This window comes from Drosophila navojoa, chromosome 2 (assembly GCF_054131105.1).
Source record: "Drosophila navojoa isolate 15081-1374.11 chromosome 2, UAZ_NAV_1.0, whole genome shotgun sequence".
Lineage (NCBI taxonomy): Eukaryota > Metazoa > Arthropoda > Insecta > Diptera > Drosophilidae > Drosophila > Drosophila navojoa.
In genome coordinates this window covers 4,498,572-4,525,542 of record NC_142890.1, presented here as the reverse complement: position 1 = coordinate 4,525,542, position 26,971 = coordinate 4,498,572, and the positions used below count along the sequence as shown (strand labels likewise).

The window sequence follows — 26,971 nt, the reverse complement described above, 5'->3', positions numbered from 1 at the left end:
GTCCAAGAACTCTGCAAATAAATAATTAAATAAAGGGCTACCCATATTTGACAGACCCATCTGGCAACTCTATATCCTTTGACAGAGACGAGCGAAATACGCCGTGCAGCCAGCAAAAATATCAAATATCAAAAGAGCAGAGTGATATCAAAAAATCTACGCAACATAATAAAAATGTTTTATTTCTTATTAAAAAAAAAAAATATATATATATATATATATATATATATTATAAAAAAAAAATATAAGTAAAATATATCAAATAATATATATAGAATATAATAAATGAAATAATAAATAAAAATGGGGAATATTTTAGAGTTGCCAGATGAGTCTGTCGAATATGGACAGCCAGTATAGTCTGAAAACTCTATACAGCTTAAACAGTATATACCTACACACTTACATCTATATGTCAAAGTAGAATTGGTCTAAGACCTGCAATCTTTAATATAAAATATTAATGTGAAACGGTAACATCTCTGATTAGCTTGTAGCTCGATCAGACTTACTTCAATTTCTCAAATTCGCTGGCTAATTAATGTCGAGCCGTCAAGAAATCTATTCTCTTAACACAAAATCACATATGTTTACATAAAAGCACACACATGCTTACCTATACAAAAATACATTCATATCTCTCTCTCTCTTTCTCTCTTTCTGTATGTGTGTTCGTGTAAGCAGTTGAGTTTTTATGCCCATTACGTATACGCAGCGCTGGCCATTGCGCACGCATTCAAGTCATAAGTAAGGTCATCATTATGGATAAACGCAATGCATGCATGTGTGTGTGTGAGTGTGTGTGTGTGTATGTTTGTGTGGGTTTTATGTACTTAACACTTCAGCTCGTCGTTGACACAGAGCCACAGTTGGGTTAAGAAACCAAGCGAATGGCGCATGAGACGGGGCAGCAATGCTCACTCAGGGCAGAGAGAGAGTGGGGAGGGGAGGGGAGGGGCAGGCTCATCGTGCGTCGAGGTCGAGCAGATGAGCAATTTATCTCGCAGCTGTTTACTGTTTCACTTGGAGCTGGCAGTGCGACGGGATTGGAGGCGTCACGCTTGGCTAAAGCCACTTATGCACACACTCACACAGCTGTATGATTTATGTGTTGGTGTAAATACATAAACACATCAGAAATAATAAAAAAGAAGCAAGTCAAGAAGAGCCTGCAAGCCAAATGCCGAGTGTCCTTGTGGCCAAAGTACGTTTGCATTAAATGAGCAACAAGGAATGCCAGCATGAGATAGAGTGAATGAGTGAGAGAGAGTGAGAGAGAGGGGGGAGGGGGCCTGAGCGGGTTAAGAGGGCGAAAGTGAAATTAAAAACTAAATTCGCGTCAAAAGGCGTGGCCGTCAATTGAAAGGCAACATGCAGAGGCAGAGGCAGAGTCAGAGGCAGAGGCATAGACAGAAGCAGAGGCAGAAGCAGAGTCAGAGGCAGAGACAGAGGCACAGCCAGAGCTTCGTCCTTGCCTGTTTGCATTTCATTTGGAGCAGCAGCCGTCAGAGTGCAAATAGCAGCGAAGCCTGCTGAACTGTGGGCGGTCCTTCAGTTTTTGCAGTCACTGCTTATGTCCTTTGCACGCATGACGCGTCATTTCAAACACACGCGTGTGAGTGCCCAAGTGTGTGTGTGTGTGTGTGTGAGAGAGTGTGCGTGTGTAGTCTTAAGCATGCAAAATGCAGCTCTGCACCCTTTAAATGTGAATCGCCGTGCGCTCGTTGAGGTTTTTTACATACTCTGCTCACAGGATATTACAAATGTTATATATCATTTCAGATATTTTTTGCTTTATATAATTTATCAAAGACTCAAACCAGAGCTTGAGTTGGTCAATAGAAAGTTTTTCTTTATAAGACCAAAATATTATATTCTGAATTCTCTTCGCTCTGATGCTAGATTCATTATTTATTAATAATGAAATCTCTCGCTCTAATGCATGAATCGAATAATAACTCAAATAAAACTTGGGCTTAATATATTCCTTTGATTTCGGCAGGCAATCTTGGGACATACACTCATGATGAAAATAATAGATACACCAAATTTTTTTTTAGAAATTCTGTCATAACTAATTAATTTTTGATATTTTTGAAAAAAATTTGATGGTAACTTTAAGGAAACCATCTGGCAATATGATGCATGCAAAAATTTTTTTTGTATTTTCCCGTAAATTTTTTGTAGTCACAATTCATTGAAAAGAGCTTGCTGAAAATAATAGGTACACTCGATCTCTTCAGTCTGGAAAAAAATTTTAACCAAAGAAAAACGTCTTTTATTGTTATAAAATATTAAGAAGTCTTCATAGAGATGTTATAAGTAAAAAAAAAAAATCAATATCATATGTAGATGGGTCGGAATATTCATTGTTCTAGTGAGGAACGCAGAATTGCTAAAAATCTTATAAGGAGTGGCAAATCTTTGCGGGAAATCGCCAAACTGATGAACAGATCTCTTAATTTTGCTAGAAGGGTGCAAAATAAAAAAAAAAAAAACACGTGGACGTTCATCAAAAACCACAGCAGAACTGGACAGATGCATTACAAGAATTGCAGAATCTGACCCTTTCAAATCTTCAAGGGTCAATGCATCCGAAATAGATAATATTATTGATGCTTCTTCAATTGGGGGATGACTACATATGGCTAAGCTACCAGGTCGTATCGAAAAATTGGTTCTTTAATACGCATCAAAAAATTTGATGATGGTGCAAAACTTTTGCTAAAGACCACATCGCCTGGGAAGGATCTGAAAGTAAAAAAAAGTGGCGTAATATCCTATTTATCGACGGAACCAAAATTTTCCTATACAGAAATGATTATTCTAGACATGTAAGAATTCCTAAAGGAAAAAAATTGGATCCTCGCTAAACAAAAAAAATAGTGAAGCATGGCGGTGGAAACATTATGGTGTGGAGATGCTTCTTTTTGTATGGAGTATATCCGATTTTTCTAATATCTGGCATTATGAGAACAGCTGACTACAGGGATATTATCGCAAATATAAAAATAACATATGCTGAGAAAAACATGCCCCTGCGATGGGATTTTCAACACGATAATGGCCCGAAACACCCGTCTAAAAAGAGTAAAAACTTGGTTTTATGTTAATAAAGTGGAAACTCTCGCTTGATCCAGTCATTCTCTTGAACTGAATCGAATCGAAAACTCGTGGAGTAAATTGAAAAAGCAAATGGTAAAGAAAAAATGTGATAACAAACGCCAGTTATAGGATTGCATCCAAGAAACTTGGAGAGAGATTCCGATTGGGACCTGCCAAACTTGAATTAGGAGTATGTCCATGCGGATGGAAATATTTATTAAAAATCAAAGAGGATATATAGGATATTAATCCAAAAATATAATAGTAAAAGATTTTGAATGATTTGAAGATCAAAAATTTAAATACAACTTTCCAAAGTAAAGTGTACCTATTATTTCAGTCAAGCACAAAAGCTGCACTTTTGATTTTTTGTTTGTAACTTTTGAATAAATTAATTTTTTTTTTCCAAATTTACTTATTTTCTTTTATATATACCTAAAACAGAAACGTGCATTAAAATTTTAATGTTTAGGTCAGTAGAAAAAATGTTTTGCTAAACTAAACTCAATTTTAAGAAGTGTACCTATTATTTTCATCATGAGTGTATATAGCTAAATTCTGCGACTAATTCATTCACAGAAACCTTCACGCAAGGACAACTTCTTCATAAACAGTTATTTAGCCGAGTTCATCATGCTCTATCTGTTTGCTGACACTAAAATTAGCCAATTAGCTACTTAGTCAAGTTCTGCTCTTTACTATATTTATACTCTACTTTCTCTCTTTTAGTGTATTCCAACTTCGTTCTGCTAGCGTGAGAAATCTCTTATTTCTTGTTATTACGAGTGTTTCTATTTGTTTGTTTACTTTGCTGCCCGGTTTTTGTTTGTGTGTTTTTTTTTTAGCCATCGCTTTCATAAACGTAAAGTGCTCTTCATTATGCGCATGAAGTGAAAGGATAAGTGCAGCGACTCTACATACTCACACACACGCACACACACACGCACACATTCCGGCTGAAATATTATGCTCTTTATGTTTATGAATTGCCGGAAAAAGTGCAATGCAATTGCCTTGAATTGCAGCTGAAGCAACAAATTGTTTTAATTTCTATAAGCAATGGGAGCCAACTGGAGCTGCATGAAAGCTGCACTTAGAGACCTGGCCAACAGATCGAAAAATAGCTGAAAAGCAGCTGGAATACAGCTAAAAGCATAGCTGGCAAATAACAGTTAAGCGCTTGATGGGACACGCTCTGCTTGGGAGACCAACCGAAGCCGAGAGCAACGGCAATTTTTTCTTCCTTGCAGTTGAGAAACAGAAAAAAGAGAACAGATATATTAAATATAATATTTAAATATTTGATTCAAGCCAGTATTTATAGTTTAATATATACTAAAAATGATCAAGCGATCACGTGTATATAAGAAGTTCCATTGAGATCCTAATTAAACATAACAAGTTGATTCATGCATGTTATTATATTTGAAAGAATGATTCAGAGATTTGGCAAACTTATCTGTTCCAAATTGCTCCCAAGACTGTAACACCATAACGCCTATTACGATCCTCGAAACCTCATGCTTAATAGATATGGTGTAGAAAGTCTTAATAAGTGCCTCAATATGTAAAATCGTATAAGCAATGCTTCCAATTTTCGGAATGCGATTGTTATTTAATGTCACTAAAGTAGATACTCTGATAAACTTATATCAAACATAGCGTTACGCTGTTAATGAGAGAAGCATGTCCGTGAATTGTAAATACCATAAAAGTTAGACAAGTAAACCTCCTTTATATAAAATCCAACAAATTCCCCCTCGAATAATACAAATAGATCAGACACTATCAAGCACTCTCCGCACAATAAAACCTTTAATTGCCCAATTTATGTACACGCCCCCGTAGCTGCAGCATATTAGGCGGGACGCCCACTGACAGATGGGACGCCCGATTATGCCCTGAAGCTATGTGTTTGTCACACTGTGCACAGTGTGTGAACATTTCGTAAATGCCCGTGGGCCGTGAATGGCGGCCGAGTCAAGTTGGGGGCATTTGTAACAACTGTCTTTGGGGTCTGGCCAATCGATTGGCCGTCAGGGTCAACGCTTAGGCCAGGCCAGTGCTTAGCTTCTGGCCCCTCAATCGCAGCGAGTCTCGGCCGCATTGTTGTCCAGAAGCCTAACCGGGCTTAAATTATGTCTGACATAAGCGGCAAGCCGACAAACTGAGCCAAGCCGAACTCTCAGCTGCCAGCAGCAAAACCGATTTGAATTTTTCACACAATTCCCACACCAACCCAACCCCAAAACCCTGTAACCTAACCTACCCTACCGCACCCTAGCCAGACAGCTACAGCGAGCCTTGAGGTGGCTGGGGGGTTGGGGCGGTGCTGTAGCAGGAGTTGACAAAGTCTTTGGCTGGTTTTTTGGCACACTTTCGGCTGTTGTCATTGACAGGCGGAAGACAGCCGCACAAAAGGCCTTTGACACCTTTTGTGTCTGCACGTGTATGTGTGTGAATGTGTGTGTGAGTGTGAGTGTGCGACAAATTATAATGCGAATGCGTCTGCCAGCTGCCTGCCAGCCATCATCTGCTTAAGCACAACTCGGCTCCTAACAAGGCCTAAAGCATCGAATGCATTACATTGAATGGGCAAAGAAGCTCGCACATGTAAAGGCCGCTTAAAGTTCTCTAGCGAATGTCAGCAATATGTGGCTAATATGAGGAGGGTAAATACCTCCTCTAAATGATATACACTTTCTAAGAATTAAAATATTCTAGCTAGATATTCTCCATACGGAATGAGCAACATTTATAATGCATATATATCTCATGATTACGAATTCAAATCTTAAAACGAGCAACTCAAGCTTATGATTAACTATTTGACACTATCTATCTATCAGTTAGACCCTCCCCAAGACTTTTACTTTTCCATTTATGTTCATCTAAAATATTCCCTAAGACTTTTACTTTTCCATTTATGTTCATCTAAAATATTCCCTCAAAAGTTACCTCAGCTCTTCGATAAATATGAATATATTTACAATTCAAATTATAGAAAATTCATAAAGCAAATTGAAATCAATATTGATGCATATAAATATATCAATTAAGTATTAAATAATTTAACTACAATTTTCGCAAACCTTTTGCAGCTCATTCAAGGTAAATAAAAGTCGAGCGCATAGCAATACAATTTATTGCCGCCTGCCATAAAAACTGTTTTCTGTTTACTATATTTCGATATATGCATACATGTATATATAAATACACACACACACACAGTGGCAGCTCGTGCATGTAAATGTCTGTTGAGTATTGGAAAAAACAATCATTTTGCCATAATAAGCACTAAATATGCAGAACGCCCCTATGCTAACTCGTTCTGTTTCATGTTGATAAATATTAGTTAAAATATGTATAAATTTTTATGCGAGCACCCACCTGTATGTGTGTGTGTGCGTGTGTGTGTGTGTGGGTGGCAACAATTTGGCAAACGGTGCGTATACGTAACGTAACGAGCGAAATTGATTGCAAGACGCAATGAGGCGCGTCCTGTAAAACCACTTAAAACATGCCTCAGTACATGCCATAAACTCAGCCCAGGAAACATTCGAGTCCTTCTATGCTCTGCGCTTGAGCGTTTGCCAAAGCAAGCCCAAGACGCCGCACACACACACACACACACACACACCAGCACACCAGCACACCCACACCTGTACACCCGCCAAATGCAAATGCAAACACAAGGCGCACAAGCCAAGCCGACAAACATTTAGCCGGCGGCTATGAAATTCGATAAATATCGACAAAGTTTTTTGGCCGCCTTTTTGTGGCAGCCAACGCAGCTTCCTGCGGCTGCTCGTCGCGGAGTTTATTAAACACAGGAAGGATATTGCCTTGGCTTGGCTATAGCGCCAGGCTCTGTCTGCGGCCATTCGAGCAACGTTCGCAACTTTGACATAAATATGCAGTCACACGTTGCCGCATATATTCCGTATATCCGTATAACCGACCCTCTTCACCTCACACTTCCGTCTCTCACTCTCACTTCCTCCCTCTCTCTCCCCTCTCTCTCTCTCTCTGCCTGTCTCACTCACTCAGCCATTCCACTCAGAGTTCAATTACGCGCGCTTTTTACCTTCGTGCCAGGGCAGAGAGCCCCCCGAAGGATTATCGCTTACATTTTCAGTCAAGTGCGCCCGCTTATTGTGCACAAAGTTGAGCGCAGTTCAAGTTGCTGATATTGTTGGGACTCACGCCTCGAGCCACGCGCGCGCCCAATAAATGAAAAAGCGAAAGGACATGTGCGCCGTGCGTTGATTTGAAAATGTCACAGACACGCATCTAGCGACAAGGATTTGGCTAGATACCCACAAAACTCCCCTTCCATTGGCCCCTTATGAGTTATGCGACAGCCCCTAAATTAACTGTAAAACTGCGAGTTTCATATGCGGCAACGGAAATGTTTTCGTATGTGAATTTGCTTGAAAGTAAAAAAGGCGTGCTCATTCATCCATGTGGAGCCGGAGATGAAAAGTCCAAGCGTTTGTTCGATGTGTCTGCGTAATACTTAAATACTTTTCATTTATTTATTTTATTTTATTTTATTTTATTTTTATTTTTTTTTTTTTGATATGCTAAATTTAGTTAGTGGTTTTGCTGCAAAATCATTGAAATAACAGGATCAATAGAAGTGCAAGCTCACTAAATTACGACCTCTCTCATTTCTATAATCGAGCATTCTCGCGCTATCCTTTATTTTATTTTTTGCCATACACAAATATCACTAGATCAAAGATCTGCAGGGCTGTAGAAGAATTGGCCAATAGCAGGCAACGATTAAAATATCTGCGCTCACAGCAGCCGCCATGCTCTCTTTATACAGCTGCAGGCGCCATTACAACAACGGGATCTGCAGGCTAGGCGACCAGTAACATAAGAGGACATATGAGCTCTCTCATTTACTCAGTCCACAATCTAGCTTTCTCGCTCATGAGTACATTTCCTAAATATAACAGAATTAGCCAATGGCAAGCGCCATGTTCGTTTCGCGAGCTGCCGACACCATTCACATAACGGGATCAGCAGCTCTGAGAGAGCGCATTCTTATTGGCTCTCTGCAATGCAGAGTCTGCATCCATTCATGCAATCCACATACGTGTTCCACTCTTACAGTCCACAAATAAAATAGCTTCCAATGCAGCAATGGCGCCTTCTACTCTCGCGTATATTCTATTGATTTCATATATTTCATTTTAAAGGTGAATCATATTAATATGCGTATGTATTTTATAGGGTTCACTGAATTGATTGTGCTTATCCAACAATCTGGAGTTTTCATATTTGACTCATTTTTTTTTTTTTTTAATATAAAACACAAAACACAAGCAAAAGATTCGTACAGGTTTCCCCTTACTCAAAAACAACAAAAGCTAAAATGATGAATGAGTGGCAGTGCCAACAGAACCAATATACCCCTTGTATAGTTTGTAACAAGAAAAAAAAATACTGAATTTTTCGGTTGTCAGGACGTGACATAAGCAGATGTCGTCGATGTTGTCGCTGGTTTAAAGACAGCTGCAGAAACACCCACACACACACACACACACACACTGTTACACACATGCTGAAATGGTCATTGTATTTGATTTTCCATCAGTTGAAGGAGAGGGATAGCCTGCCTGAGAAGATGAGAGCGAGAGCGAGAGAGAGAGAAAGAGTTATAAATTCCTTGCTGGTTCGTCAATTTGATTAAAGCGCCCCCGCGACAATGAAAACTTTTTAATTAATATCAAATATGACGAGATGCTGAAAAGAGAGGCAGAGAGGGAGAGAGAGGCAGAATAAGGGAGTGGCCAGACTTTTGGCCCAAAAATTCCACGTTCCACAAATGGCTTCGATTAAAGCTGTCTGCAGCTGTGAAGCTGACAAAAGTGAAATCAAGCAAAGCTTGTTATAAAACTTTTAATTAAATTTATTGTTGTTGCCATTGTTTCGCTAGCTGCATTTGTTGTTGCCCGATGCCGTTTAGCAATTGTAACGTGGCTATCTAACAGAATTATGTAAACAATTACGGAGTACCTGAAGAGTCGATGAGAGAGCTGCTCTATAGAGAAGAAGCAAGCTGAAAACTAAAGTTGAATTTGTTTATTCATATTATAATTGGTGTTTATGAGTACCTGGAAGTTAATTTGGCGATTTATTAGTAGCCAATTTGAAATCATTTATATTTTATTGTTAGTAAGATTTTCCTTAAGCTGACTTTGCTTCTCTGTTTGCAGATTTAAGCAACATCAGCTTAAAGTTGATTTTTCCATAATAATTTGTGCAGCTTTTCTGCGGTTTAAACGGTGCGCAATGTTTTTATACCCAAGTATACCAAATGAACAAGAGTATATTGGTTGAGTCTATAATAAATAAATTATAGCATATATAAATATATATACAAATCAGTAAGGAATTCTATTCCTTTATCATCCATTATCACTCTTTATCTGCTGACTAATAAAAATACTCAACAAATAGCCATATTTGCTGAACAAGTATTACGCAGTCGTTGACACCTCGCTTGAACTTGTCCTTTTTATTAATTTGCCAATCGGAGTTTAAGGTAAATGCAAAATCGTTTGTATGCGGCTGCCGTTGCGACAACATGCGGCATTTTTTATTGACTGCATTTTATATTATTTTTATTATAATTATTATTAAAAAATTAATTACATGCCAGAGCGCATAGTCTGGCAAGCTTGAGCGGCTATAGAGCAATTAATATTGAAATTGACGTACGGAAAGCTCGCGCAGGAGCGCACATCATGCGGGGATACAAAGGAAACATTTAAAGCTCTTCATGTGCTTTCTTTCATTGAAGTAGTCTGAAAAATAATACCCAAAGTTCAATAACCTGAACTGAATGAACTGAGATGTGTAGCTTAGATATGAAAATTGGAAGTAACATTTATTATATTGTAAAGACTTTTACAAAGCTCGCAGCTTTAAGCGAAGTTTTTTTAATTTCAGCGCAAGCACTACAAATATGAAAGCTTCGAGCCTATGGGCCAGCAGCTCTTTTTGAACGCTTTTAAAGTTATTTAAGTAATTTTTTTGATTAATTTAAGTTATTTAAGGCTTTAAAACTTTACAACTTAATTTAAAATGTGGAGATAATTGAATGAAACTTTGATTGATATGGAATAATAAATGCCTATATGTATATTAGAAATCCCAATTGGCAATCCAATAAAAGATATATCTGAGGTGAACTTTGGATTTTTCAAGTAAGTTTATTGAAAGGTTATTGATTCAGATTGTAAACAAGTTTTCAAAGCTTTTATAAAAGCAAAGGAAACTGATATTGAAAGAGATAGCAAGAGTAATAGCCAAAAGACAGCGAATGTTCGAACTGATTTCCTTCTCCTCTTGGCTATTTAAAAGCTTTTTCAGCTAATTATATTATGAGAGATTAAATTGATTAGAGATCAAGAAAAAATGTTCTTTTTTGTACAAATATATAAATAATAAAAAATAATAAAAATCTATTTTTTTATAATTCTTTAACTATTAATCATAAATCTATTTCTTATGCTGATATTTAACTATTCGCATAAAAAACAAATTTCTGATTAATAGTTAAATTTTTTTTATAAATTTGTCCTTGATAATTGCAAAGAATATTGTTGATGTATAAAAATCTATATGAATTCATTCTCTTCAGTTTCAGCTTACAAACATTTCTTAGAATTTAATTTATGATAGGCAGCAAAAATGTGAAGCACTTCGATTATTAAGAACTCGCCAGCATAATTGCACTGCTGTCCGAATGTCTAACTATACATGAGTGTGTGTGTGTGTGTGTGTGTGTTAAGCAAGGACAATGCATTAGACTACTACAACAAGCATGTAATAAAAACTGCTTTATGCTGTCTGTGTGCATACGTATGTGTGTGTGTGTGTCTGTGTGTATACGTGTGTGTGTGTGTGTGTGTGTGTGTGTGTGTGTGTGTGTGTGTGTGTGCGAGAGACTCATAAAATTGTTGGCTATTTGAACGTTTTCATTTTTTTTATTTGCTGCTAGCCAAAGCCAAGGCATTGAAAAATAAAACGCGACAAGTGCAGCTAAGCCAAACACACACACACACACACACTCACACAGGCACAACAAGTTTTGAAAAGGGTGCAAAAAAAAGGAGAAAGGAAAGCTAACAAAAATAGGAGCGCTTGACTGGAATTTCATACTGTTGGCATGCCATGTCCACCCACGTGTGTGTGTGTGTGTGAGTGTGTGCTATGCTTTGGCGACTGTGTGTGCGCGTGTGTGTGAGTGTGCTTGGCCTGCGCTTGAGCCGCGTGCAGTAGCTGCCTTCACGTCGATGTGTTGGCCATTTTATTATATTTGCTCGCAGACATTTTTGCTCTAATACGAAAATGGGATTTTAGGATATAAAAATTATGATAGATTACCGCTGAGCACACATATACATATATATATATATATGTGTGTGTCTGTGTATGGACATGTGCAGGACATGCAGCTGACGTGACTGCAGCGCCGTGAAAATTGTGCCCAGCTTAGCTGAAAGAAAATCATTTGATGATAGAAGTGGACCCTCAATTGCTTTTGTTGCTGCTGCAGCGCCTTTATTAAATTTAAGTCCAACAGGGCTCCAGCTTTGCCGCTTGCCGCCTGCTTCGTGTGCAGCAAATTGTTGTACAAAGCAGCTGCTAAAGCAGCAGCAGCAGCAGGAGCTGCAGGAGGAGCTGGAGGGGGAGCTGCAGGGGGAGTAAGAGCAGCCACAGCAGCAGCAGCTAGCGCAATAATAGTAATCCATTTGAGACGCGGTTTATTAAAAGATACTTCAATTTAACCGCATTCATTTTGTCATGTATTATATTAACTAGTTAGTCGACAAAGCTGCTTAAAATCTGCCCTAAAATTGCAGTTAAAATTTATTGGTGTTCTATTGTGTACTTTCTCATTAATTTTAAATATATTTCAACAAAATTTACATATGTATATATAACTACTTTTATTGAAAAAATTATTTTAAAAATTTTAAAAATCTACTTAATTTTAAAAATTTTACATAACTTTTACTTAGCATTTTCAGCTCATATAATTATTATATATTAATTTTTTTTATGCATAGTTATTATTTTTAATTTTTTACCACATCATTTATTTTGAATTAATTTAAAGTACAGTTATTTTTTTTTAAATAAAGAAGCAATCATTTAATTAGGCTAGCTGACAAAGACAGCTGGCGCCATCTATGGGTCTTCTATAGTAACTTGGCTTAGCAAAGACAAAAACCTGCAAGCAGCGCCATCTGTTATTAAAGAGTGTAAAACACAACCAATTGCTAATTGTTTGCTTGTATTTATATAAATAATAAAATATTCAGAGCTAATATTAAAATTGAAATATAAATTATAGATCAATATGCATATTACAATTTTAGATAATTTAAAATAGAAAATAAACATTTATTTTTTTATTAAAATAATTATAAATAATAACGCTTTACATAAATGCATATGAAGATTGCACCAAAAAAAAATATGATATGTATAAAAAAAAACTAACTTTAATTGAACAAAAAAATATAACGAAAAATATTCATACTAATCACATTTATAATTCATTAGTTTTGCATTCAAAATATCCAAAAAATCTTTACAAAATGATTAAATAAACTTATTAATTTTTAAAATGTATATACAATTTTTTAAAAATTTCTCACTTATTGCATATATTTTTGGAGCAACAATTAAGCAAACTGAACTTTCCGAGAAATGTATCCGGTCAAGTCAACAAAATTTGAACTCTCCTTGAATAATTCATGCCAAAGGAATTCGCAGTCACAACTGAGATAATTCGCATTGATATAGTAAAGTTTTTGTGAATGTGTTTAGCAAAATGATTAACTGAATTCGCCTGGCCTAATGAATATAACTGTACAATAAACGCAGTCATTAGTGCGTTTCGTATTGTATACAAAATAATTGCAAGCCCAAAAAAAGAAAACACAAAATGAGACAAAAAATAGAGTTAAGTTAATTAAAAGTTTTTGTGCAACTTAAATGACAACTAAATCAACGTCGAATCATTAAAATTACGAAATCGGAGAATCGGCATCCGACGACGTTAGCTTAAGGCCACAATCAAGTCGACTGACCGATGCGCTATATGAGACTTGGTACGATACTCATTGTCGAAAGTGAAATGGGTATATTAGTTTAAAGCAATGCCAGACATACAGTCCGTCTGTAGATGTCTGAAGATGTGTTTAACAGTAACTTAACGGTTTCTTAAGCCCCCGATATGTCGTAAGACGTTAGCTTCCAAACTCAGTGAGTTCATAGAGACGTCGGCTTTAGATAAATAGATAAACAGACTTCAAGAGGCAACAGCAAAAAGAGCTTATGCTTTATATGCTCTGTTTGCTTCCTAATGATGTATAATTTGCTTATTAAATTAATTAATAATTGAAGAATTATATTCTTCAAGGGAGTTACACTAATTTTGATTTCTAGTAATATATATAACTTTTTTTTTCTGACTAACAAAAAATCTGAGCAATAAGTGCACCCCTTTGAGTTGAGTTCATTCAAGTGCAACGATGGTCACTGAGTTTTTTATACTTACTGCGTGAGTATTATTGTTATTATTATTGTTATTATTATCATTTTTTAATTAGCCACGAGCAACATGTACAACAAACAGTGAACAATAGCTTTATGCAATTTGTTGTGGCTAAGGTCACAGCGATTAACCAACTGGCCAAGTGACCAACATGTACTAACATTTAAGGTAAAACACGAAAGAGCCGCACACCGAATGCTAAATGCACTTGAATTGAGCTGAAGGCGTCAAATAGTATTATATAACTGCATTTGAATATTGAATATTGAATATAGAAAATATTACAGATATGCAAAATTGTAATGTTTAACTTATTTCTCAAGAACTAATAAAGAAAATTATTTTAAATTTTATTCTCATATTTAAGTTATTCACAATTTTTGCTTCAGCATTTCGCTCCATTCGACTGCACACATCTATCAATACTGCCTCTTAAAAATTAGGCTAAATTTTGCAAAATTTTTAATACATTTTTGTTGTATTAAAATAACTGACAAAGCAAACAAAGCTGAATCAATAGCAAACAAGCTCATCGTTACGTAAACACATACGCACATACTGAACTGTCGGCTCTTATACGTTACTCACTACGTGACCGAATGATGCGACTCTACGTAAGCGCATAATAAGGCTGTGCGTCCAATTAAACAGCTGTGTGGAGCGCCGCCAAACTATGTGACTCCCTCTCTCTTCCGCGCGCACTCCCTTTTACATACTCACACACACACACACACACGCCACCTGTCATCGCGAACAAGCATCGCGTGCCGTTGGCTGCGTGTGTGAGCGAGCCAAGCTGTTCGCCTAATGCCGTCTCCCTTGCACCGACGCGACGCCTTGCACTGGCAGTCAATCGCCTTCTCCTTTGACCATGCGACAACATTTTTGATTGTAACAAGTGGCCGAGGCGGGTTTTAGTTTTAGCTTTAGTTTTTAATTCAGTTTCGCTCGAATCACAGTTGACTAGCGCTCGGCAAACAAAATATAAAAAAAAAACGAAAATAAGTTGAATATAATTTAGGAAAAAAGAGCACATTTCCAATTTTGTTTAATGTTTTAAATAATTTATAAACTGTCCTTGCGGTGCATTAACTGTTATCCATTTGTGTTATACTACCAACTGTTTATTTATTTAGGCAGAACTAAAAGAAACTTTGCTAAAATGGGCAACTCGAGTTCCCTTTGTGCCGATCGCAATGCTATAAGGAATTTCGATGAAAATGGGTAAGAGGAGAAGGAAAGCGAAGTGTGTGTGTGTGTGGGCGAGGGCAGTTTGATTTATTTCGAAGATAGCTGCGAACTTAGAAGGCTATAAAATGAAATTAGATTCATGTTTAGAGCTTTAACTAATCTAATTAGGCAATTGGGCATTTAAAAACTGTTTGACATGATAAATAGGCTTTGAATATATTAAAAACAAAATATACCGAAAACTGATAATAAAAAAAAAAATTAAAAACAACATTTGTCAGACTATGTTCCAAGCTATATAGCTTAGGTATTACTTTAATTTGATTTTCAAAATTGATGCCTGTAGTAATACGAGTACAAGTGAGTTATAGAAGAGTTCTACTTTAGTCTAAATACTCCTATATTTTTAGAGCAGCTTCACTTCAGACAATATATTAAAATGGCACTTATATGATTTATTTCAACTATATTATGGTAAATTCAATTTAAATTTTTAGTCTACGTACTACCTCAAGTATATAAAAATATACGCAGAATTATTCAAAATTAATGCATTTTCATAAAATTATTGGAAAGTCTATAGAGTAATATTTGTATATTAGATAAGAGTATTATTTTCTAATAGAACTGGATTACACACGACTCTCGGCCATAAGCATAGTAGTGTTCAATGCACCATCTCCAAGAACTAACGTTATTAAACACTTAGTATTAAATATATGTATGCAGAGCAAAAAAATAATAATAATAACACCAAAAACACCCAAAAAATATTCATATACGATGAGTAAATATACTTACATGCATTAGTTTATGGTATTCTTCTTCTTCATCTAAAAACATATTTATACTACTGCAAGTAAGAAATGTAATTTCGATGACTGAACTCGTATTGCCTGTGGATATGGTGCCATAATATTTTTCGCAGCTCTGTATATACATATGTATATCCACATATAGTATATTCACCAAAATGTCAATTAGATTATAGTAGCTTCTTGGTTTGTCCTATGCACACAAGCACAAGTAAGGCGTGTGACCACGCCCAGTCTGCCTGTTCGTCCTTTGGCCGTACAACCGTAATTAACATCTTAATGATGCGATTCACTGGCGTTTTAATAGCGATTTAAGCGCGTTCACCTGACCCCCAAACGCTCCAGTTGGTAGTTAAAGTTGTATATGTATGTGTGTGGGCGTGGTCGGGCATTGATTTAATCGATGTAGTTGCAGTTTCAATAATAAAAACACAATTTGTGTGTGTGTGTGTGGTAAGGTTGTTATTTATTATATTATAGAAAACAATCACAAAATCTGTCTACAAAATCCTCCATAAAAAATTCACAAAAAAAAATACGAAATTTAATAATCAAAACAAAATGTTTAACCTATTAATATTTATGAAGGTCAGACACATGTGTAGAAAATTGCCACGTCTGAGATTTACTTTCAGTTTTTGTGGATCAGCTTTTGGCATTGGGCTGTGGCTCGATGCGAGAGTCGAGTTTACAATTTGCGCGCTTGCAGTGGCCCATGATTACGCGGACTGTCACGATATTTAACACGCACTGAGGGGGGCCAGTCTTGAACTATATATTTATGCCGGTCCGACATGCGAGGCCAATGTAGAAATGCTTATTAGATTCATATCTCTGTCTGACTGGCACTTGCTGTGGATCGAAGTTTCAGTTTATCTATCTATTAATCGATTATTAATTATATATTCATGTAATGAAGTAGAAGTTTGCAACCCTATAGAGTCATGTATTTCGTGAATCGGTCAAGCAGCTGGTTAGTCAATTGATCTATCAGTTACTCAATCAATCAAGATCAATCTTTCAATCAGTCAGTCAATCTACTTATCAGTTAGTTACTCAATCAATCTGACATTTGATCAGTCAATCTATCAATCTCAAATCAATTTATCAATCAATTTGTCAATCTGTCAATCTGTCACTCAAAATCAATCAGATCCGTTATAAACTAAAGTTAATTTCTATCCTCAATAGCTTAAACTAACTTGACATTTACTTTTATGACAATCTCCTTATATGCAATCCAATCTCAATTTTATTTCAAACATATTTACATTCAAATCAGCCCCCTTTAATCACTTTTGAATCACATGACGCCTCTGTTTACTTATATTGCGAATTGTTTACATGTTGGAGCAAAATGCCCTGATTGATTGTCATAAAGCTATTCTGGTCTTATCAGTCAATATGTAAAGACATACATACATATGTATATGTATAAATGCATTCCCTTTTGTCTCTCTTTCATTATGCTTCTAAGCTGAGCGAAAGCAAATAGCGATGAAATCCACAAAGTGTAATGAGAAAATAGAAAACAAATTGCCTCAATGGCAAAACCTCTGAATTTCCTATACTCAGTTTGAGTTCGGTGCTGGAACGTTTCGGTCAAAATTGAAATTTTACGTACACATAATAGATCTACGTAGACCTACATATATAGACTCTAAAAGTTATAGAATATAAAGGAAATAAAAGCATGTACGCGACTCTGCAGCGCTTTTCGTCAATTCAAACCTTTGGACGGCTCAAGCAGTATGTACATACATACATACATATGTGTATTATATATAGACAATATCAGTACACTCTGTACCTATCAGTCGAGAGCAGAAAGTGGGCGTAGCATACTCCTTATCTCTAGTGTCTAGTCTAGCTGTACAAAGCATCACCTGTTTCATAATGTTTTTCGTATGCCAAACATATTCTTAATCAATTTGAATTGCTATTTAGCATAAATAAACTACAGTAATTAAGTAGTTCATTTTTAAAGTTCCTTAAATAATGACAGCATGATGTAAGGCACCTAGGGAGCTATTACTTTTTATCAGCATTTTCTTTCTCTTCGCCCTTGCTCATGAAGTGCCGTTATTAAGTGACAACAATGTCATGCACATAGCATCACATCTTGTTTTTATACCCATTGAATATGAAAGCTGAGAGTATATAAGGTATTGTGATTCCAATTTGACCTATTTTAGTTGATCTCTGTAGATCGGTGAATATATTAAAGCTACATAGTTCGTAGTTCCTTTAAATACTTGATATTGTATAGCTGTTAGAGTTTCAACACTGATTAATACTAATACGATTGAAATCGGAATTGATTTGATAATTAGAGGCATTAAATAAATAAATAAATAAATCATTTGAAATTTACGAGCATTTGTAAAATTAATGTATCGATAATAGAGTTTCAATTGGCAATTTTATTGACTTCAGAACAGTTTGACAAATTACTCAAAATACGATTGGCTTTTGAAAATTAATTTTAAAAAATGTGGTTTGACTACTAAGCTAAAGTTCTGTAAGCTAAAATATATGTAGAATATATACATGTAGATATAACGTAGAATGTTAAACACCTGCTCAACATGGACTGCAGGGTATTTCTGAGTTGGGAATCTGCGTTTCATACATGTTCGTCTAATAATTAAGTTATGCCGAGAACGAGCATTTGTTTTGTCTACCTACCCAACTTACAGTTACCCAAACAAACTCTCTCTCACACACACACGCATGCAAAGCACTCTCACTCTCAAATTCACTCGTTTGCCTCTCTCACTCGCGCTCTTTCTCTCTTCTTTCTTTGTATCATTTACAGCACGCCGATTTATCCAACGGCCAACAATTCATACAGCCCTTCCAATGGCCAAATAACACCATATCATCATAAGCAAGAGCAGCAACAACAAAATGAGCACGGCTATTACAAGACCACAATACCCGTTGGCGTTGGTGCTGGCGCTGGCGCTGGCACTGGCAGCACCGCTAACAGCAGCAATAGCACTCGCTGCGCTCACTGCCGAACAGCTGATTTGTACACACGCGCACTCACTCAAGAGAGAAACGGCGGTGGCAGCGGCAGCGGCAGCAACAACAATAATAACAAGCTGAACGTAGCGCAGCCGACACACATACATGCCCACACGAAGCACACACACGAGAGCACGAGCAGCTGTGATGGTGACTGCGCTGCCGCTGCGACTGCGAAATGGCGCAGTAGTCGTGTGTGTAAAAATCATACGACTACAACGACAACAACACTCGAATACGAACTTTCCAATTTTGCAAAACTCACAACACAAATCAGTACGCAACGCGACGTTGACGGAGCAGGAGCAAGTGTTGACGAAGCTGAGATTTTAGCACCACCGATATTATCCTCGAGCCACTGGCAGCAGCTACAACAGAGCCTGCACGAGCTACACCAAAACCAAGCCCAATCACTACTTGGCAACCCTAGCAACATCAATTCGCACCAGATACGCAACTACAGCAGCGACAACATGAGCAAGGATTTGCAACGTGATCGTCTCGGACATTGGGGCACTGGCGACAATGAGATCGTTGGCAGTGTCTCTGGACTCGATCGCATGCGCCTAAAGCGCTACAATAAGGTGAGTTTAAAGAAAGCCGCGAGCTGCCCATACGCGGGAATAGTGGAAAAGTACCAGCAGAGAGCGCCGACTATTGCGGGGTTGTTTTCTGATATATGTACATACATACATACATACATACAAACCTATAGTTATGCATAGATATATACATATGTATTTGCTATGAGCATACGATTGGCGCTACTTATTAGACGCTACACTCAGAAAAAATATGTCCTGAAAGCCAGTTCTCTCTTAAGAACAGCAAGAAACTAAATTTTTACTTTCATTCTCTAGTTTGTTGTGAAACGATGACAACATTTTTTCACAGTATGCCCTTAGCCCTCCCATTGAAACCAAAATGTTTTTCAATTTTTTGTTGCTATTTTCGTGCCACTGACTGCCAAAAAACGAAGACTCATAAATAATAATATTTAACACAAGTGTCACCTAACAATTTCTAAAAAGAAAAAAAAAAAAATAGAATTTAGTTGCTGCCGGTTCGCTTGACCTTTAGATGACATAGCCAAAGCAGAATGTGCGTCCACGCGCCGCACTGGAAGACCAAAGCTCATGTTTGATGGAATTTTTTTTTTCGGTTTTCTTTTTTTTTTGTTGATGTCAGCATTGGGTATAGAAAATCAATAAGGCAACAAATATGAGTATAGGCTTGTTATAATTGAGTGCCCGATAAATGGAGCAGTTAATTCAAGCTAATTAAATATTCGATTAACTACTAAAGTGTAAACATTTTGTCCATTGGGTTGCCTGCGTTTTGTCGTTACCGTTACGCCTGCACTTACAAGTTCATTGCCAATTTGCAGATGCTGTGTTTTTTGTTCTCGCTCTCCCTCTCTCGCTCTTGCTATTCGTTTTGTAATTTTTTGTTGAGCATAAAATTTGCATGCAAATAGCGGAAGAGCGACAAAGAGAGGCAGAGCGCAGAGCGTGATTGCTGTTGTGCAAGCGGGAGGGATGTATGCGCATGAGCTTGAATAGTGGGCTGAGGGTCGATTGTTGTTGTATAGAATGAGCAGGCAATTAAAGACGAAAGAATCCTTAAAAAAATGTTGAAGCTACAAGATAGTAATTTTTAATATATTTTATAAATAAAATATATACAATGTAACATATATATATCAATATAATTCAAGTATAGCAATACTTATAAGAATGTTCACTAAAAACTTATTTAAAAAAAAAATTATATAAAAAAAATTAAATAAAAAAAGTCGTTTAAAGGTGACCTACAATAGCGCTCAAGAGCTCTTATCAAATTTGAGTAGGGCTTTCATATCGTATATATATTTAATACTAAAAATATATGTATACATGTATAATATATGTATATGGCCCTATACACATACATGTATAAAATGTTGTCCGAGACTTTGCCTATATACATTTACGTTGCATAATGGAATTTTTTCCACTTCTTATCGCATTGCATATACTAAATACTTCGAAAGCGACAAGAACTGACCTACGCCAAGACTTCAATACAGTTTAGCGCGAAAAAAAAAAACAATGACAAAACTCTTTGTATATATGTATATCTGTATCTGTTTTCGTATATCTGTATATTTGTCACAAGGCATTTGTTTGGAGATCACAACAGCACAAAATAAGATGTTGATAAACAGACTATTAGCATATTTGCCTAACTGAGGCGTCAAATACGGCTAATTAAACGCACGTCGAATTTTAAATATGCTGATAAAACACTTAAATTAAAATCACTATAAATATATGCAAAAATTAGTCTGTCACGATTATAAGGCTTTCTTTTGAAATTTTTTAATACGGGACTTTGTTGACTTTAAATACGCTGAAGCCGTCTGATATAGCTAAAATGCCCATATTAAGTGTGTAGTAAATTTAAATAATTAATACGGTCAATGTGCTCTCCGAGAGCTTACTTCAGTAGTTCAATATGCAAAATATCGAGGGCATGCTACAAAAATAATATATCACATGGGAAATAATATATCGTAAGTGAAGTAAATCATATGAAAGAAAGTTAATATAACATTAAAATTGAGGAAGATTTAGATGATTGCATAATAGTCTTTAAAAAGTTTAAATATATGTATTTTGAAAAGCAATTATCATGCCATAGACCAGCACTACCAAACAATTCGAAAAGCTTGAGCTGCGGGTAGCCAAGCACAGAGATTGTAAAGAGCTCTCGACTTTTGCAGCTGAGGAAACAGTTTGTGTGAAATTGTCTGTGGCAGCATCTTTTGTTGTAAATTGGCCGTTGGTGTCGTCATCGCTTTGAGGTCAGGTTTCCCACTGCACGCTTATCGCCGCCAGCGGCGAGTGTCTCCTCATAATGATAGTGCTAATGCTGATAGTGCTAATGATAATTATGATAATGATGATCGGGCCAGACAACTCAAACATCAGCTGAGCGCCAAGCGAATTGTTTTTATATTTATTTTATTTTGGTTTTGGTTTTATTTATACATATTTTTTTTTTTTTTTTGCAAATTTGTATGCGTAATCTTCAAAGGTTGCGCATACGCTGCGTGTGACGTGACATGAGGCAAGCGCTGGGAATCGCTTACAGCGGCGTGTTGAAACAGTACCCAACAGTTAGACCTGTTGCCAGGCAAACGATCCCACTCTCACTCTCTCTCACTCTGGCTCTGTCTTTCATTTGCCATCTCTTTCGCACCGTCCGCTTATCGTACCACGGGCGTTATTTCAATGTCAACGGTGTCGTTTTCAGCAGTTCCACACTAACTATTTCATCAGCACCATAGATGACGTATGATATCGTATCGCAAATGATAATACCCGTTCCCGGGTGTTTGCCGCTTCTCATTGGCTAATGCCCTACAATGCCCTAGAATGCGACGTGCTGTTGCTGGTTTTCAAGAGTCAATTAGTTTAGATTATCTGAAAGCACTTTTCGGCACTCGCCCACCGCATGGGGTCTTGCTTTGAGAGAATGCTGCAAACTTTTGATTAGATTAAATCTAATTTGCTTGGCCGCTGCGAAACATTTCCACTGCTCCGGGGTCAGCTGTTCCCATTTTAAGACACCTCCAAATGCTGTCAGCCCACATTGATTTACTTAAACGCACGATGAGTTGGCGTAAAAGTTTCCCCAATTTATGATAGTCTGGGTTTTTTGTTTTTTCCTCTGAGCGATTTGGTCTTTCTGCATATCTTTACGAATTCTCAGTTTAGTCATCGATTCGGAAATAGTAAAGCAATTTGTGTAATTTATTACTGTAAATTTGTTAAGGCACGCGATCGCACAGTTTAATAAGTCGAAAACATGCACACGTAAAGTAATGTAAACAAATATATATACATATATAGAAGTAAAATTCAATTATCGAAATTAACAACTTTTGAGAATACGCAATTAAAATCAACACATCTTAAAGGAAATATAATTTGTATAAATTTTTACCACATTTCTGGCTAGCACACGATTTGCTTATTTTTAATATCATTTGCAATTATATATAATATATACAGCTATATAATATTCTTGATTGTAAACATATCCAATTGATTACCTATTATAGTAGGTAATCTATTATAGCTATATAATGACGATAATGAATTTAATAACGTGTTTAGTATTATTATATCATGAGTTGAGATATGCTGAAATTGTATAATGGAGGTATAGAATTTTCTGTATTATATAGTGTGGTTTAATAATTCAATCTAGTTGAGATCATGCTGTTCGGCGAAGATGGTAATATTATGCCATGTTCATATAACTACAGATATAACTATCCGATTTTAATCATACTATGCTCCCATATAAAGTTCATAATAATAATAACAAATTGGAGACCTATTTGACAAGAAAAATCGATATGATTTGATATGATGATATGATGATGATGATGATATGACTGAATAGAAAAACAACTCTAACTTTAACCATATTGAACTTACATAAAATCTTCATTCGCTCTTTATTAAAATACCTTTTAATCAGCATAAACTACAATTTAAATGTAAGCAATAGCATAATTAATCACTTGATTATATAAACCCATTTCAACTACAAAACTTAGGGCTCTCAGCTATAGTAAACATTTGTATAATGAGTTACATGAGCTGTCCGACTTCGCCTTTTCCCACAATGTACATACTATGTATATTCATGTACATGTCGAATGCACAGAAGCTAGCTATAAGGAATTCTTTGTCATGTCACGATTTCCCCCATTGTGCAAAGCCTTCAAAGAATGCGCTGCGCCTCTGCCTTCTGCCGCATGCATATTATCAGGTAGACCCAGAGCAACCCAGAGCAAACACCCCAGAGGAAGTTGCACAAGCAAACAAAACACACAAAAAATGAAAGTATTGTCGCACACTCACACGTGCAATCATAGTTCGTATATTCCGTATAGTTCATATCAGTTAATTACACAATAATGAATACTTTCAATTGTTGCAAATCACGCTGCTGGCATATCGAGGCCAGGCGCTCGCTGAGTCAGCCAACTACTATATTCGACTTTCAAAACGAATGCCCCAAATGCATTCGAATACCGGTTCGCAGGCGTGCTCGAGATGCTGTGCGCATTTGACTTTGAACTTCAAGCATAAGTAATAAATGTACATACATATATGTATATGTATGTATGTGCATGCAAATCGAGCTGCCTGTCAGCCAAGAGGCGTGTTTGTCAGCCCATGGGCACGGGAACAGCATGGACACGCACCCAGCCAGGGCGCGTGGCACACTGTGATAAGGGTTTCAGCCAGATGTATAACATATTGACTTATGCTGACAATCGGCTGTTGTTTAATCTAATCTAATCGAGACTAATTCCAGACCATTTAATTTATAGCCCTATCACTGGAAGAGGTCAGCTCAACTTGTGATCTTAGCTCTTAGTTTGAATTTGGGTTCAGACTTTACTTTTTTACTACTTGAACCGACATCTCTATCAATCTAGTGAACTTAATCTATAGGTCTATCAGTAGGAGAGATCAGCTAAACGGCTGATCTAAACAATGTTTGGGATGAAGGTCTATCAGTAGGAGAGGTCAGGGACACTTGTGAGCTTAACTGAGACGGTGTTAGGGCTCTTATGAAAACTGACTGCCCTTGACTTTCCAGCTTTAGCCTACGTCTCCACTTAATAGGTCTATGAGTAGAACGGATTAGCAAAACTTTTCATCTTAGGCCATATTACAGTTAAGGTTCCAAGTACTTCAAGTCCTAACTACAATTGACTTTCCAAATTCAGTGCTACATCTCCATCAATCTAATCCTCTTCGATCATCTCTTTGTTTTCAGGGCCTGGCCTTCACACATGAGGAACGTCAGTTGTTGGGCATTCACGGTCTTTTGCCCTATACGGTGAAAACCCTTGAGGATCAGGTGAAGCACTGCCGTATCTTGTTGGATCGCTTGCCTAACGATTTGGACAAGTATATGTACCTGATTGGCCTGTCGGAGCGCCACGAGCGTCTCTTCTACAATGTGCTCAGCTCAGATATTACGCACATGATGCCGCTGGTGTATACGCCCACGGTGGGCCTGGCCTGCCAGAAGTACAGCCTTGGGTTCATCAAGCCCAAGGGCTTGTTCATCACCATCAAGGACAAGGGACACATCTACGATGTGCTCAAGAACTGGCCAGAGACGGATGTGCGCGCCATCGTGGTGACCGACGGCGAACGCATCTTGGGCCTGGGCGATCTCGGCGTCAATGGCATGGGCATACCCGTGGGCAAGCTGTCGCTGTACACGGCTCTGGCTGGCATCAAGCCCAACCAGTGCCTGCCCATCACCCTGGACGTGGGCACCAACACAGAGTCCATACTGGAGGATCCGCTCTATGTGGGTCTGCGCCAGAAGCGCGCCACGGGTGATCTCTACAATGACTTCATCGATGAGTTTATGCGCGCCTGCGTGCGCCGCTTTGGCCAGAATTGTCTCATCCAGTTCGAGGACTTTGCCAATGCGAACGCCTTCCGTCTGCTGTCGCTGTATCGCGACAAGTACTGCACCTTCAATGATGACATTCAGGGCACTGCCTCTGTGGCCGTAGCGGGCTTGCTGGCCTCGCTGAAGATCAAGAAGACCAAGCTGAGGGATAATGTGCTGCTATTCCTGGGCGCTGGCGAGGCCGCGCTGGGCATTGCTCAACTGTGCGTCATGGCCATGAAGCAGGAGGGCCTCACCGAAGAGGAAGCCAAGACGCGCATCTGGATGGTCGATAGGTAGGTCAAATACTTTACGAACTCCTCATTGCAAATCCAAGTAACCTCCGTATCTTTCGTTTGCAGCCGCGGCGCTATTGTGCGCGATCGTCCAAAGGGCGGCCTCACTGAGCACAAGCTGCACTTCGCTCAGGTCAGCACGCCCATTGACACCTTGAAAGACGCTGTGGTCAAGGTGCGTCCGAATGTGCTGATTGGTGCCTCGGCTCAGGGCGGCGCCTTCAACCAGGAGATCCTCGAGAAAATGGCCGAGATCAATGAGACGCCCATCATATTTGCCCTCTCGAATCCCACCAGCAAGGCTGAGTGCACCGCCGAGGAGGCCTACACCCACACAGAAGGACGTTGCATCTTCGCCTCCGGCTCACCGTTTCCGCCAGTCACCTACAATGGCCGCAAATATTATCCGGGCCAGGGCAACAATTCGTACATCTTTCCGGGCGTGGCTCTAGGCGTTTTGTGCGCCGGCATGCTGACAATACCAGAGGATGTGTTCCTCATCGCTGCCCAGAGTCTCGCCAGCATGGTCAGCAAGGAAGACCTGGAGAAGGGCAGCCTGTATCCGCCACTCAACTCGATCATTCAATGCTCAATGAATATTGCCGAGCAGATCGTGACCTATGCATACAAGAGTGGCAAGGCCACCGTGCAGCCGGAGCCCCAGAACAAGCTGGCCTTCATCAAGGCCCAAATGTACGATCTCGACTATCCTCGTGCCTTGCCACCCACCTATCCCGTGTAAATAGAGACGGAGCATGCGGCCCCCTCAGCTACTCAACCCTCTCCTCTCGCCCTCAACGTCGCGACTCTTGGCAGAAACTCCATTCCATTTGCCTTCTATGAGGAGCCCAGCAACATCGGGTGTCGTTATTTATTTTACAGTTTCATGCACACACCTTTACAAACTTAAAATACTGAAGAAGAAGAAGAAGAAGAACAAGAAGAAGAAGGGGAAAAATAACAAGCTTCGTATGTCGCTTAATGGCCCATATTGATAACAAGATTTGTTTTAGATAATCATTTTAATGATGCAGTTGATATATGTATGTAAATGGGATATTACTATTCTAGATATCTATATGTGTATACAAATTCTATGTAAACGTGAACACAAACTATCTTAAGTACATAAGTCCAAAAAAAAAAATATATAAAAAAAAAACATAATAAAAAAATAAAATAACTAAAAACAATAGTTGATATATGTTTGTTAATTGAAAAGGAGATGGATTAGCAACCTCTTAAACATTAATGTTAAACTCAGATTTGTTTCGGACTTAACAATGTCTCAGCTTAATAAAATCGTATTGGTTTTAAGCTTTGAATCTAACAGATCTTAAAAAAGTGAATAAGATCCAGACATCTAATGCAGCATATATTATATAAACAAGAATTGAATCTTATATCCTTTTAGTAAATCTGGATTATAGTTGGATTAGAGATTATCTTATCTCTTATTCAAAGAA

The 26,971-nt window shown here is 37.7% G+C and overlaps 1 protein-coding gene and 1 long non-coding RNA gene across 3 annotated transcripts in view; one reads left to right on the top strand and one right to left on the bottom strand.

The window, feature by feature from the left end:
- Positions 1 to 14,524, bottom strand: part of LOC149092074 (uncharacterized) — a 33,320-nt gene extending 18,796 nt beyond the window's left edge. The window contains exon 1 of the long non-coding RNA XR_016196264.1: positions 13,697 to 14,524. This is a non-coding gene — a long non-coding RNA (uncharacterized LOC149092074). The remainder of the gene's footprint in view (positions 1 to 13,696) is intronic.
- A 146-nt stretch (positions 14,525 to 14,670) lies between these two features.
- Men (NADP-dependent malic enzyme) lies at positions 14,671 to 26,694 on the top strand. Of its 2 annotated transcripts, none has more exons than XM_018113471.3 (4): positions 14,671 to 14,917; positions 18,518 to 19,313; positions 24,577 to 25,505; positions 25,572 to 26,694. In XM_018113471.3, exons 1-4 carry the CDS (start codon positions 14,856 to 14,858, stop codon positions 26,245 to 26,247), a joined length of 2,463 nt encoding a protein of 820 aa, XP_017968960.1. In that variant the 5' UTR covers positions 14,671 to 14,855; the 3' UTR covers positions 26,248 to 26,694. The 2 variants fall into 2 exon arrangements, with proteins under 2 accessions (XP_017968960.1, XP_089112870.1); XM_089256744.1 differs by lacking the exon at positions 14,671 to 14,917 and adding an exon at positions 17,273 to 17,448.
- The last annotated feature ends 277 nt before the right edge of the window (positions 26,695 to 26,971 follow it).